Here is a 13,354-nt window from a genome sequence, read left to right as displayed (position 1 = left end):
TGAGATCTATGAAAATAGAAAAGAGGTCTAAATGCTCAGAGTGCTGTCTGGGACAACTCTCTCTTCTAAAATGAAACTTGAACCTTCCAGCCACCTTCAAATGCACAGAAACCTTGGTTATCTTCCTCTAGCATTAGAAGCAGGTGGAGTTGGGAGACCCTCAGGAGTACCAGCGGCGGCCCTCCAGCCAGCCAGGAAAGGGCAGGGGGTGGCCTTCACTACTCAGATATGGTTTATATCCGTGAAGGCAATGCTGTTGCAATGGGGGAACCAAAGCATTGTCCATCTACGCTGTGCATTTGACAATCCATTTAGGTAATCTTTTATTTATAGGAAAATCAGGAAAATGGCCACAAGCAAAGCTAGAAAGCTGAAGAGTTTAAGTAAGCTTGCAAAGGGAGAAGGGGATTCTTGTACAACTATAGTTTTTGTGACCTTCAATGTTCGGTCCCACTGGGTCATGATAGCATTTCTGGCTCCTTCCCATTTCCCTGGGAGAGTCAAACGGAACTGGTATGGTGTGCACGGGCCGACGAAGATGGTCAAAGCCAGGTGTGGATCCGTCAGGAGCAGAGAGAACAGGTTGAGCTTTGTATCGATATAGGTCAGGAGTTCATCTATGTATGGGATATAATCGGATTGTAAAGCTTTGCAGTAACACAAGCCAAACCTTTATAAAAGGAGGATTGGGATAAAGGGGAAGACAAAAAGATTAAATAATGATAACCTTAGAACAAGTAAAAGTGCCAGAAGTAAACAATGATGGTACAAAATTTGGACTGGCTTCTGTATTCTTCCCTCCATGCCCATAGCTGTCTAATGGTCTTACAGTATTATTTAAATACAAGGTGGATTCCTTGAAAATATACTCTGTACATATGGTGCTCCAAATGCTGATAATGGATCTCGTATTACTTTAGTTCTGTTGTCAAATGATTAGCAATTTCTAGAAAAAAAGATTTTATATGATTTTACTATTCCTAAATCTTTCTAGAACTCAATTATTGCTTGATTTGTATAATGTGAAAAACCACAAAAATCATAGGGTGGAATTCCCTGTAATGCTGGTATTAATCCCTAATATCATTGACTGACCTATGTGACAGAAGCTTTTACATCACATAGTTCTAATTAATGATTTATGTTATACTAGAATTCCATAATGGAGATCAGGTCATATCCCAGGTTGAGGATGAAGAAGAGACTCCTAAAATGCTTTTATTATTTTGGTATTTAGCACTTGGACAAGGGTAGAACAACACTGAAGTTTGGAAATACATATGAATGAGAAAAGTGATGTTTCTTAAATGCAGTGATTTTAAAACTCTTATTCTGCCACAGAGACCCTTTTTTTTTTAAGTGAAAATTTATATCAAAGTCTGAAACAGATAAACAGTAAAACAGATAAAACCAGAGATGTTTTAAGATTAGGAGTCAGGAAGGGGCAAGACTCCCTCTTCGCTGGCCATCTCCCTTCCTTTATCCCTGGCCCTTGGTGGTAGCCAAAGAGCAGAGCACAAGTGGAGACCTCTCCTCTAGAGAAGGTGTCAACAAGCTTATTCTGCAAAAGGTTCTAGATGGTAAATACTTAAGGCTTTGAGGGCCATATTAGGGTCTCTACCTAAACTATTCAACTCTGCTGTTGTAATGCGAAAGCAGCCTTAGACAATTTGTAAATTAATGAGTGTGGCTGCGTTCTAATAATACTTTACTTATGTCACCGTGATTTGAATTTTATATAATTTCCACATATCAAAAAATCTTCTTTCCAATGATTTAAAATTGTAAACGAGAAAAATAGATAGTCGGTAGATTTGGCCCATAGGCCCTATTTTGACTCCTGCACTAGAGTAGTCATCTGAATAAAAACAATAGAGCTGGGCTTCCCTGGTGGCGCAGTGGTTGAGAATCTGCCTGCCAATGCAAGGGACACGGGTTCGAACCCTGGTCTGGGAAGATCCCACATGCCGCGGAGCAACTGGGCCCGTGAGCCACAACTACTGAGCCTGCGCGTCTGGAGCCTGTGCTCCGCAACAAGAGAGGCCGCGATAGTGAGAGGCCCGCGCACCGCGATGAAGAGTGGCCCCCGCTTGCCGCAACTAGAGAAAGCCCTCGCACAGAAACGAAGACCCAACACAGCCATAAATAAATAAATAAAAATAAATTAAAAAAAAAAAACAATAGAGCTGAACACAGATTTTTTGAAATGAATGAATGAGCAGAACTTTCTGGTGTCAGAGCGGATAAACACAACAGCTTGCCTGCTGATTATGGATAGAGATATAGAATAGTATCTGGTAGATGAGATTAATTATATTTTGGTTTAGAATCTAAACTCCATGTGGTGCTAGATGACCATGGTCTAAAGTGATAGTCTGGGACATGAAAACCTCAATTTCCCTTTCTCTTTTCTCTCCTTAAACAGGCCTAGTTTTTTTTTTTTTCTTCTCTAAATCTCAGGTGCTTCTTTTTTCTCCAATGTAACTCTCACCTTTCTTTGCTATTGCTTTACCAGTTTTAGTTATGATTCAAAAAGAATGCATAGTACTTAACTTACCCACTGGGCTTGTTTTTTTTTCTTGCATTAATTTCCTCTATCATTGATGCTTGATGGTGGTAATTTATTAACACCTGTAAAGCAAAACAAATAAAAAATGCAATTTAACTTTAGGTTTCAGTGGTTACTTAGCAGGTAAAGATACGTTACCACCGCTCATATTTTATTTTTAGTACCCAGCTAGTCATCTGTTCTTCTGGCAGAAATACTAGCAGCCTAAGTGGATGGCTGTGGTGATAAAGCCATCAGCTGAAGAGATAAGTATCAGAACATCTCATTACTTATTTGATGTGACAGACCCTCACAACTGGCTTGACTGAATTTTGTCATTCAATTGATTGAACTTTTTAATTTTTTTTTTTTCTGAAAATTTTATTTAGAAGTCAAGTATAATGTCAGCTCTCAGCTTCCAACTAAGTTTATAACATAAGCTTCCTATTGGCAGTATTTATATACGCACACACACACACACACACACACACACACACACACACACATATATATGGTATTAGTATATAATAGCAGCTACTCGTTGCCTAAAAAAATCACTAGGAGACACAATTACCACCAAGGAAAATATAACTTTAAAACTTCAAAATGGATATTTCAGGAATGAAGCCAAACAAGTTAATTTCATAACCTTTCAAATGATTCTTGAATAAGAAATGTAGGGAAAATTGTTAAATTAGTCATGGGGTTTCAAATTCCAATGGAGTTCTAAAATTACCTTTTGAGCAAGATTCCTTGTGCTACTTACTATATTTGCTTTGTTATCTAATACTACCTTACATGTATATATGAACTTTTTAATTTTAATTGAACCAGTTGATTCAGGCAAAATAACAGGTTGATATTTTTTGATCCATGATTTATCTTTTGTGCTGGTCACGACACAAATTCACTGTGATAGTGTAATTTGGTGAACAATAGATGACTTTGCTTTTAAAAGTTCTGTGGTTTTAGATAGAACCTGGGGAAGGCCTCGAAATTTCCAGTATCCAAAATAATATGGCAAACTGAACATATACGTCCCGCTATTGCTCATGCACTTGCCTTTCAGGACCCGAACAGCCCATCGAGCTTGCATTTCCCCTGTGGTTATCATGGAGTCCAAGGGTTTGATGAGGCCAATAACAGCCAGGGTTGGCTTTTGCAGATGTGCAGGGAAGATGTACTTGTACAGTGATGCTTGGCCATCTTCAACTTTCACCACAGTCTCATCAAGGAAGGGGAAAGCAAAGGTGTATCCAGTGGCAAAGACAGTGATATCAATGGGCTCTTCCTTTGGGGTGTTGTTAAATACAACAGAGTTTTCCTTCACCTCCTTTACGCTTGGCTTGATGAGCACTTTCCCAGTGACGATACGGCCTGGGAGCTCATTACTTAGCACAGGCTCTCTTAGCTGTGTCCTAGACATAAACACGGATGGGGAAGAGATCTGCCAGGGACCAGTGCAGCCAGTCCTACCTCCTCCTTCCCTTCTTTTCATTCTGGGACTCTCCCCTCCATTAGGCAGGAGGTGCCAGTCTTGGGAGAAGTTACCTCTGTGGGAGTGGATTCATGAATGACCAAGAAGGATGATGGGATATGCTTACCATTTACCAGAGTTTAGAAGCCTGAGGAGAAAGCGGCCAGAGCTTTCTCTAGCTCCTGCTTCTCTTGTTGAATTTCAGCATTCAGCTATCACTGTCACTTTAGAGATAGCTGAATGCTGAAGGACCACAGGGGAGACTGGGGACTTCTATATCTGCTGAGAACTGCCGGAAACTCCCTCCTCCTAGGAAGCAACTGTACAAGGAAAACTTGCATGTGTTTAAGAGGAATAAGGGCAGAATTATCTTTTTCTGCCTATGCTTTTGGAATCACAAAACAAACACTTAGCAAGATGATTTTAAGTAAGCCGAGCCATTTTTGGCTTATGGTGAATGCACAGAAAGAGACAATATGATAAAACGGAAGGAGCATTGGAGCAGGAGGTAGTAAGGGTGGCTTTGTGTCCAAATGTTTATACTTAGAGCTTGGGAAAGTCATTGGGTCCCTGTAGGCTTTCTTTTATTCATCTGTAAAATAGGGACACTAACATTTGCCATCCTTAGTTCATTGGGTAGGATGAAGAACATATGAAATAGTATATATTTAAGAACTTTGGAAATGATAAAGGGTTAGGTAAATCTGAGAGAGAAGAGATTACAATTCCTCAGGCTCCTTTTATATATTCTAGGGTTTATGGGATTAAATAAAATTCTTTATAGCTGCCATTCAGGCTGCCATTCTAAAACTTATGGTAGAAAAAGCTCTGGTGAAAAGAGTTAAACCCCTAAGAGGCCTGGAGTTAAGAAGTAGAACAGGGTAGGAATAAAAAAGGAAGGAAAAAATGCAGGGAGAGAGCAAGGTATACGAGAGAAGGATGAAGAGAACCAGAGGAATGAAGTACATGTAGTAGGAAGGGGGCTGCCTGCCATCACTTGTGGCTTGGGTACCACCTGATCCCTGCTGGTGCAGAGTGGAATCTGGAGGAAGATCAGACAGGATCTCCAGGCTGTGGTGCCACCCTGGTAATGGAATGTCATTGTACAGACTCAATGAATGAGAAAGTAAAACTGTTGGTTCTTGTTAATGGGATAAGTCATGGGTTGTAACTGAAAGAACAAGACTGAAATCAAGGTCATCTTGACAAGGAGAAGGCACTGCCCTTAGAGAGACATGGGGAAGGATTCAATTTTTCCAACACAGTGAAACAGGCAAGTGTGTTGCTTTTGTCAGAAGAGTCATAGACGAATTATTCCCTTTTGATTGCTGCAGCTGAGGTTTATGTAACTTGCCAAGGTCACAGAGCCCACTTAGTACTAAATGAGCTCTGGCAAGTGACTGAACTTCCCTAAACCTTAGCATACCCACCATGAAAGGGAGATTATACTACTTACTTTAAAGGACTGTTGACAATTACGTATTACATAATTTCACTTACCAAGCACTCAAAAACAGTTAGCTATTAACTGTTTAAATTAAGTAATTTAAGTAAGCAAATTAAGTAATTAAGTTTAATTAAATTAATTAAATTAAGTAATTTGTATGAAAGTTTCCTTCACATTCAGTCATGTTGTCACATTACTGCCTGGTTTGGATATGCCACTGGAAAGCTCGAGGCCCCTTCTCCCTAATAGCTCTCAGCAGACACTCCATATTTACCTGTCTTCTGGTATTAAGCCATAATTTTCATGATTGAACCAGCTGTTCATCCTTCTCACTATCAACCAATTCACAATTGGAGTTGGGAGAGAATTTCTGATCATGTTCTGAAATCACGTCACGAACACCATGTCCCATGGGTAGCCTGAGTCAAAGACCTGGCTGATCACCCACGCCCCTCCGGTGGCGCTGAGGAACACCTGGAAGCAATCAAAGAGGTCACTCAGTTTGACACAGTGAACAGGGCTGGCTCTGCCAGAGATTCGAGAAGTTTTGTGAATTGAAAGTCGACCAAAAAGTCGGCCACCCTCAAAACACATCCCTGACAAGACAGTTTTGACTCCTCTAACTCCCACTTTAAAGTTATTCTTTTGAGATAATGGTTTGAATATCTAGAGTATTAAAATGCCTTAGAACATATTATTGAGCACTTTTTATCTGCCAGGCTCAGTGCTAGACACCATGGTGAATTATGTATTGAGGCTGGCTGTAGTGGGCTTAGAATCGCATGTGAGAAAACAGTGAACAGGTGATAACAACTTAGTATGCTAATAACTGTAAACGAGAACAGGGCATGGATGCAATTGAAAGTTGTCCGCAAAGGGTTTTGACACAAACCACTGTTAGAACTGACAGTAAAATTCAGTAATACAACTGGTTTTGGTGGGGTTTTTTTGTTTGTTTTTGTTCTTTGGACAGATTATCTGGCTACTTGAGTTTACCTGCTGACCGAGTTCACTAAGCTAATAGTTGTTCTGGTACCTATACAATAAGGAGTTGTCTGTAGAACTGTTTAAAAATAAAAAAAAATTCGTCAAAAATCTGTTGCTTTGCAGATACAAAACAACCGATTTAATACATGGTTTTTCTCCCAACAAACTGGGGCATCCACAGCTGTGGGGTGGCCACAGCTGCAGTGTTAGTGTTTTTATTATACATCTGTTTGACCTTATAACATGATGGAGCAGTATGGTGGCAAGAACTATGAGCACATCAGTGATTCTGACATTAGACATATTTGCACCTGCCTCTTTTTTTTTTTTTTAAACATCTTTATTGAAGTATAACTGCTTTACAATGGTGTGTTAGTTTCTGCTTTATAACAAAGTGAATCAGTTATACATATACATATGTTCCCATATCTCTTCCCTCTTGCATCTCCCTCCCTCCCACCCTCCCTATCCCACCCCTCTAGGTGGTCACAAAGCACCGAGCTGATCTCCCTGTGCTATGCGGCTGCTTCCCACTAGCTATCTATTTTACATTTGGTAGTGTATATATGTCCATGACACTCTCTCACCCTGTCACATCTCACCCCTCCCCCTCCCCATATCCTCAAGTCTATTCTCTAGTATGCACCTGCCTCTCTTTGTCATGATTCAGAATCGGATATGGCATTTTGGTAGATATGAATTATATCCTGAAGCAAGGGGAATTTCTTTGTCGATATAGAAATGATGTGTGCCGAAGCATGACCACATGTGGTGGTCATCATGGATAGGCCTGTGTTAATTTTTGCTTCAGAACCTCCTTTGCCTTCCTTTAGGATAACTCCACCAAATTGCTAAGTCTCTCCAAATCAATCAATTAGTCAATCAATCAATCGAGTTCCTTTTTGAAAATTCCAGAAGGGAACACACTCCCAACTCTTTTTCTTCAGAGCTATTTCCACTCTTGCAATTATTGATCTAATTATTTATATTTATTTATTTGACATCTGTTTCCCCCATGAGTATATGCTCTAAGATAGAGGGAATCTTGTTTGATTGTTCTGTTTTCCAGTGTATCCCCCATGCCTGGCATAACATTCGGTATAGTGGAATTCAACAACAAATATTGATTTGTTGGCTGAATGGCTCTCAATGAGTTTACAGCATAGTTGGAAAGAAAATACATACCATAAAAGGTAATTAGCAGGGCTTCCCTGGTGGCGCAGTGGTTGAGAATCTGCCTGCCAATGCAGGGAACACGGGTTCGAGCCCTGGTCTGGGAAGATCCCACATGCCGCGGAGCAGCTGGGCCCCTGAGCCACAACTACTGAGCCTGCGCGTCTGGAGCTTGTGCTCTGCAACAAGAGAGGCCGCGATAGTGAGAGGCCCGCGCACCGCAATGAAGAGTGGCCCCCGCTCACCGCAACTAGAGAAAGCCCTTGCACAGAAACGAAGACCCAACACAGCTATAAATAAATGAATTAATTAATTTAAAAAAGGGTAATTAGCAATAGTAAGAACTAAAAGTGCTGACCGAGGAGTGTAAATTACAATTATTACATAAATTCATACTAGTGAGAGATCATTTTGTCTTGGGTTGAGGTATCTGGGAATGTAAATTAAATTGTAATAAAAGAGAAAAGGGCACTGCAGAAGGGAGGGGTATGGTGTGAACAAAGAGGAAAAGAGAGACTTGGGAACTGGAAAGGGCACAGAGTAGACCTGTCAGCGTGCAGTTGATGATCATGTGGGAAAATAGTGTGGGAAAAAGTTAAAACAGCAGATTTGGACCAGATTGTGGAGACCCCTATAATGCAGGGCTGATACATCTGCAAATTGTAATTTTTATTTTTTTAGGTAAGGGGGAGTTAGTTTTTTTAACATGAGTGTCATAATGACAGCAATCTTTTCAGAGGATTTGTTTGTTGGTGGTTGGGGGTCTGGATGGATTGTTGTGTGTGGGGGGTTGGACTGGGGTAGGAGTGCAGCTCAGTAGAATTAGGAGCTGGGGTTTTGAATGGAAGAGACTAGGATTTGAGGACTGGCTCTACCACCTGCTGGTGGTACGCCTTTAGGCGGGTTATTTAACTTCTCTAAGTCTCAGTTTCTTCATCTGTAGTCAAGGATACTAGTACCTACTTTGTGGCTTGTTTTGATAATTGGTTGAGGTAATGCAGTGAAGCATTTAGTGCCATTTTTGGCACAGAGTAAGCAAGCCCAATAAATATTGACTATTTCCATAATTATTATTAGGAGGACAATGCAATAGACTCAGTGGGAGGTGGTATGGACCTGATGAGGGTGGTGGCAATCAATAAGGAAAGGAAGGAGCACATGGGAGATCTTAGCAAGAAAAATTGCCAGAATTTTCTGACCTGTGGGACTGAGTAAGAAACAGATGTCCCCTATAGCTCTTTTTGACTGAGAAAATGACAAAAATAGGAAGTCAGAGAAGCTGGATTTGGAAGAAAAATGACACCTGGAATTCACAGTAATATTTATGAACATTCAAGAAAAACATACCTAAAAAAATATGTTTAGTGTATGTGTGTGTGTTTTAGGAGTTTTTTTTTCCTTTCATCAGTTATCATGGTGTCAAATACTGTTTGCCTGAGGCATGTGTCTTAAGATAAAGCTCCTCATTAGGTAACATCAAGAATGATACCTTCTTTGCCACGTGGCTGGCCTCCACAGCAATATCTGTGCCAGAATTCCCCATTCCAATCACAAGAACTCTCTTGTCTCTAAATATATCTGGATGTTTATACTGTCAGCTATGAAAGTACTGGCCTTTATACCTATAGAAAAAAAAAAAAGAAGTCAAATAGAAAATTTATAAGACTAGTGAATGAAATATACATGTTATTCAGTTAATAACATCCTTTTGACAGATGATTTAGGTTGTTTTCATAGCATACTCAATTTTAAGAAAATCTGAAACATGAATATATAATTTTACAAGGTACAGAAATTAATGGGTGATTATTTATTTAATGGAAATACTTACTCCATCTCACTAGATAGGCCTCTAGTTTTACTTACTAGATGATTACTAAGTTAAAATATCATGGCACTATAAAAAATTTTCCCCCCAAACCATTGTGGAGTTCAAGGTTTTGGAACATAAGCCACCCATTATCCTTGCTTTGCCCTGCAATAAACCTTTCTCTAATCAAAAAAAAAAAAAAAAAAAAAAAAAAAAAAGAAATCGTGGCATAAAAACTTATTAAACTAAAGTGTAAGAAGTCATTACCTTTCAAAGTTTGACAGAAATCAATGGGACAGAAATATTCTATTTACTAATATTTGATCTATATAGAACTTTTCACAAGTAAGGAGCAAGAGCAGAGAAATTAAAGGGAACTATGAGTCAGTGCTTCCACTCTATTCAGCAAGCTTTTTTGGATACCTGTTATGTTCCTGTCACTGTGCTAGATGACATGGGAGATAAATAAAAATATGGTTCCTATTCGAAAAGATCCTTGTGGGTTCATCTTGGTGACTGACAGTAACTCAAGCTGGGTTTGCTGAGTCAGCCAGATTTGGCTCAGAGAAAAAGGGATTATGTTAGTTACACTGGGATTAGAGCCGCTGTTCCAGCTAGATATCTCAAACAGTTGATGCCAAATCTCACTGAAACATCAGGTGTGTTTGGAGAGTTTTGGAAAATACTCAAGGTTGTGCAACACAATCAAAAGTAATACGTCCTGTACAAAGAATCTTTTTTTTTTTTTAAGAAAATGTGATAAGACATCTAGATTCTCAGGGGATGAGTATGGATGCTGTGGCACGTAGCCTTACCAAGGCCCAGTAGCTCTTTACTTCATCTTAAATCATTAGAAATCTAACATGAATCTCAGTTAGAGCCCAACCACAATCTAGATCATTTAGAATTTAACAATGACGCAACCAAGTTTAAATATTAACTCAGCACAGGGACCCAGTCTGGATCCAAGAACTGCCAGGAAGGGAGAGCCGGACAAGTTTAATAAGAATAATAGAATTATCCCTGAATGTTAGGTTATCTTAGATTCTCACTGGATCAGGCTGTTTTGGACCACAAATGGACAAAAATGAGACTCTGTAGCTGAGTCTTCTACCAGGCTAATACTTTCCCCACTTATATTACAGGAGAACAGAGCAAGAACTTTTATGAGGTGAAGTGGTTGTGTTAGTAAACACAGCTGAATGTATATGGTATCTGAATTAATAAAATTAGTTACCTTGGGAAATTATATATTTATTCCAGCTGTAATACCTATTATTTTTACTAAGACATTTTGGAACACCTTTTATGGAATTGCCTCCAGAACTCACGACATGCATTTTTGAATAACTTCAATGAATTTAATTTTTGTAATGGTTAACAACGACCCTAGGGAGTATATATAGACTAAGCAAGTCTGCTGTGGGGCAGAGAGGGAGATGGTGAGATTTGGAGGACTCCATTTCAAGTCTAAAGTCATGAAATTTTAGTACTCAAAGGCTCCTTAACAATAATTTAGCCACGGATTTTAAGTGACCAATTGGTAGTGGCTGGTAAGATGGATATTGAGAAGGACGGCAAGTACTGTAGAGTTCTTTTTGCTTGATTTGTGATGTATGCTATTGGGTAAGGTGGTCCAAACCCCTAAGTTCCTAGGAGAGAAAACAGAGGCTTAGAAAGGTTAAGTGGAAAGCCCAAGATTATATAGCTTGTTAATTGTATAGCCTAGAATGTATACCTCCAGGGTCCCAAGCTCATCCTATTTAAACTGAGTACATTGACTCCATTGCTTTCAAGGTATGTTTTATCCTAATCTGACCTGACTTGAGTAACATCTGGGGGGCAGATCCAGGATCATTGGAGGTACATGAGTTTGTTGTAAAATGAGTATTGCTATCACTCCAGGTCATGTGTAGATGTGATTCCTCCACTGGACTCCTATAAAACTCTTTTCATGCAGGCTATGTGTTGTCTTATCCACCTCTGTATTCTTAGCGTCTTGTGCAGTATACTGTAGGTGCCTAATAAATGCAGTGTACTCTCTATGTTATGAAATTTTCCGGATTCTTGGAGTGATCCTGTACCAGGTACTCCTTCCTGGGAGTCTGGAGTACCTTGCCTGCTCAGGGATTTTTCTCTGTAGGCAAGAAAAGGGTGGGGTGGTAAGAGTTCATTGTTGAATGTGTTCAAGCAGAGGCTGTTGAGTCTTTCTCAGGGATGGTGAAGAGTTTCCTGCACCAGGAAGAAGACTGAACTGCATTCCAATTCAATGATTATAGTCTATGGCAGTTTTAAGGATATGCTTTATCTTAACTTAACCTGACTTGAGTAACCTCTGGGGGCAGACAAAGGATCATCAGAGGTGCGTGGGTTAATTGTGAACCAAGCCTTGGGATCACTACAAGTCATATGTAGATGATTCAGAGAAAAATTTCCTAAAGTTTTAACTTTTTGAATCCTTTACTGCAGATGAAATAAACCAAACCATTGAATTTTCTATTCCCTCTGAGTTGTAATCCAATTGAAATTTGACATAGATTACCATGAATCATGGTTACAAAAGCCAGATAAAGAAACTGAGACACAAAGATGTCTTAACTTGCCTCCTAAGGCTCATGCCCCTACTGACTATTAATCCAGTGCCATAAACCTCTGATCTAGGTAATTGCTATGACTCATAGAAACAAACAAAAATCACGTTACTTTTTCCTTTATTCACCGATTGACCTCTGTGACCTCTACACTCATCTTTGTCAATGCACCACTGCTGAGGCTCACAACTTGTCTAGGCCTCCCAAGTCTTAGAAGACTTTCTGAGTGCTGCCAGTCACTTAGGGAGGGACATTGAACTTCAGTGAAGCATAAAACTGCTTAGTAGTTATTCATTCTGCTCTTTGGTACTCATAAGTTGTTTGAAACAGATGAAAGCCAAAAATTGGCCAGATAGTGCTGGTTAGGGAAAAAACCCTCTTACCTCACAACTTTAACTGTTTAATGGAGGAATCAATAGGGATTTATTTCCAGACCCATCCAGTGTAAGGATGGCTCCCATGAGACAAACTAAGGTCAGTTGCAAAAAAGCCTATACCTGGAAAGGAGTCCAGTGGCAAATATGGGTTAGTAAGAAAACTAGTGCAGACCATGACAGCATCAAAGATGGCTGACTCTTGCTTCCCTTCATGCAGAGTGACTACCTCCCATTGGCTGGTAACAGAAAAATCTGGGCGTTTTGTTACACTGCAGACTTTAGTCTGAAAAAAGAATCATAGACATGGTTAATAGTTTTCAAGGTTCCAGTAAGGGCCTGCTGGCTGACATGCCAATTGACATTTCAAATGTTCTAGAGCACAGACGAAACATAATTAATAAGCATAACCCTAGAAATCAAATTGGACTATCAGATTGATCGTAATTTCCTGATGGAAGTATTCTAAGCTTCGAGTTGTAGAGGGGTATTTAAGAGAGGTGGTGTGGTCCAGAATTTTTAAGTGATTTACTCAAATTCTCACAGTGAGTGATAGAACCAAGATTATGACTTAGGTCTTTCTATGTTTTTAAAATTATTTTTCTGTTATGTATAGTTCTCGTATACAACAGTTCCTTTACAACAGCTCCTTTAATAGAAACATGGATAATATTGAATATGTAATTGAAAATATAAATTTGGTCCCAAGTATCTTAGTTTATGAAAGGTCTTATAGACTATGATGTTGAAGTTTTCCCAGATCTAGAGAACTACTGAAAAGTGCTAACTTTATGGCTGAATTTGTTGGGAGTTGTCTAAATTTCAAATACAGTTGATTCTTGAACAATATGGGTTTGAACTGCGGAGGTCCACTTATACGTGGATTTTTAAAAATAGTAAATATTACAATACAACAGGATTTGTAGTTGGTTGAATCTGTGGATGTG

General features: G+C 39.4%; 1 protein-coding gene across 1 annotated transcript in view; it reads right to left on the bottom strand.

Annotated features, from left to right (window-relative positions):
* Positions 1-327: 327 nt before the first annotated feature.
* Positions 328-13,354, bottom strand: part of FMO1 (flavin containing dimethylaniline monoxygenase 1) — a 33,769-nt gene continuing 20,742 nt past the window's right edge. The window contains 8 exon segments of the mRNA XM_059929803.1: positions 328-670; positions 2,558-2,601; positions 2,603-2,631; positions 3,611-3,966; positions 5,747-5,946; positions 9,122-9,254; positions 12,224-12,233; positions 12,531-12,693. Of these exon segments, the coding sequence (XP_059785786.1) occupies positions 328-670; positions 2,558-2,601; positions 2,603-2,631; positions 3,611-3,966; positions 5,747-5,946; positions 9,122-9,254; positions 12,224-12,233; positions 12,531-12,693 (1,278 nt within the window).

The sequence above is a fragment of the Balaenoptera ricei genome, chromosome 1 (assembly GCF_028023285.1).
Source record: "Balaenoptera ricei isolate mBalRic1 chromosome 1, mBalRic1.hap2, whole genome shotgun sequence".
Taxonomy (NCBI): Eukaryota; Metazoa; Chordata; class Mammalia; order Artiodactyla; family Balaenopteridae; genus Balaenoptera; species Balaenoptera ricei.
The sequence above is the reverse complement of the archived record's forward strand: the minus strand, read 5'-3'. Positions and strand labels throughout refer to the sequence as shown.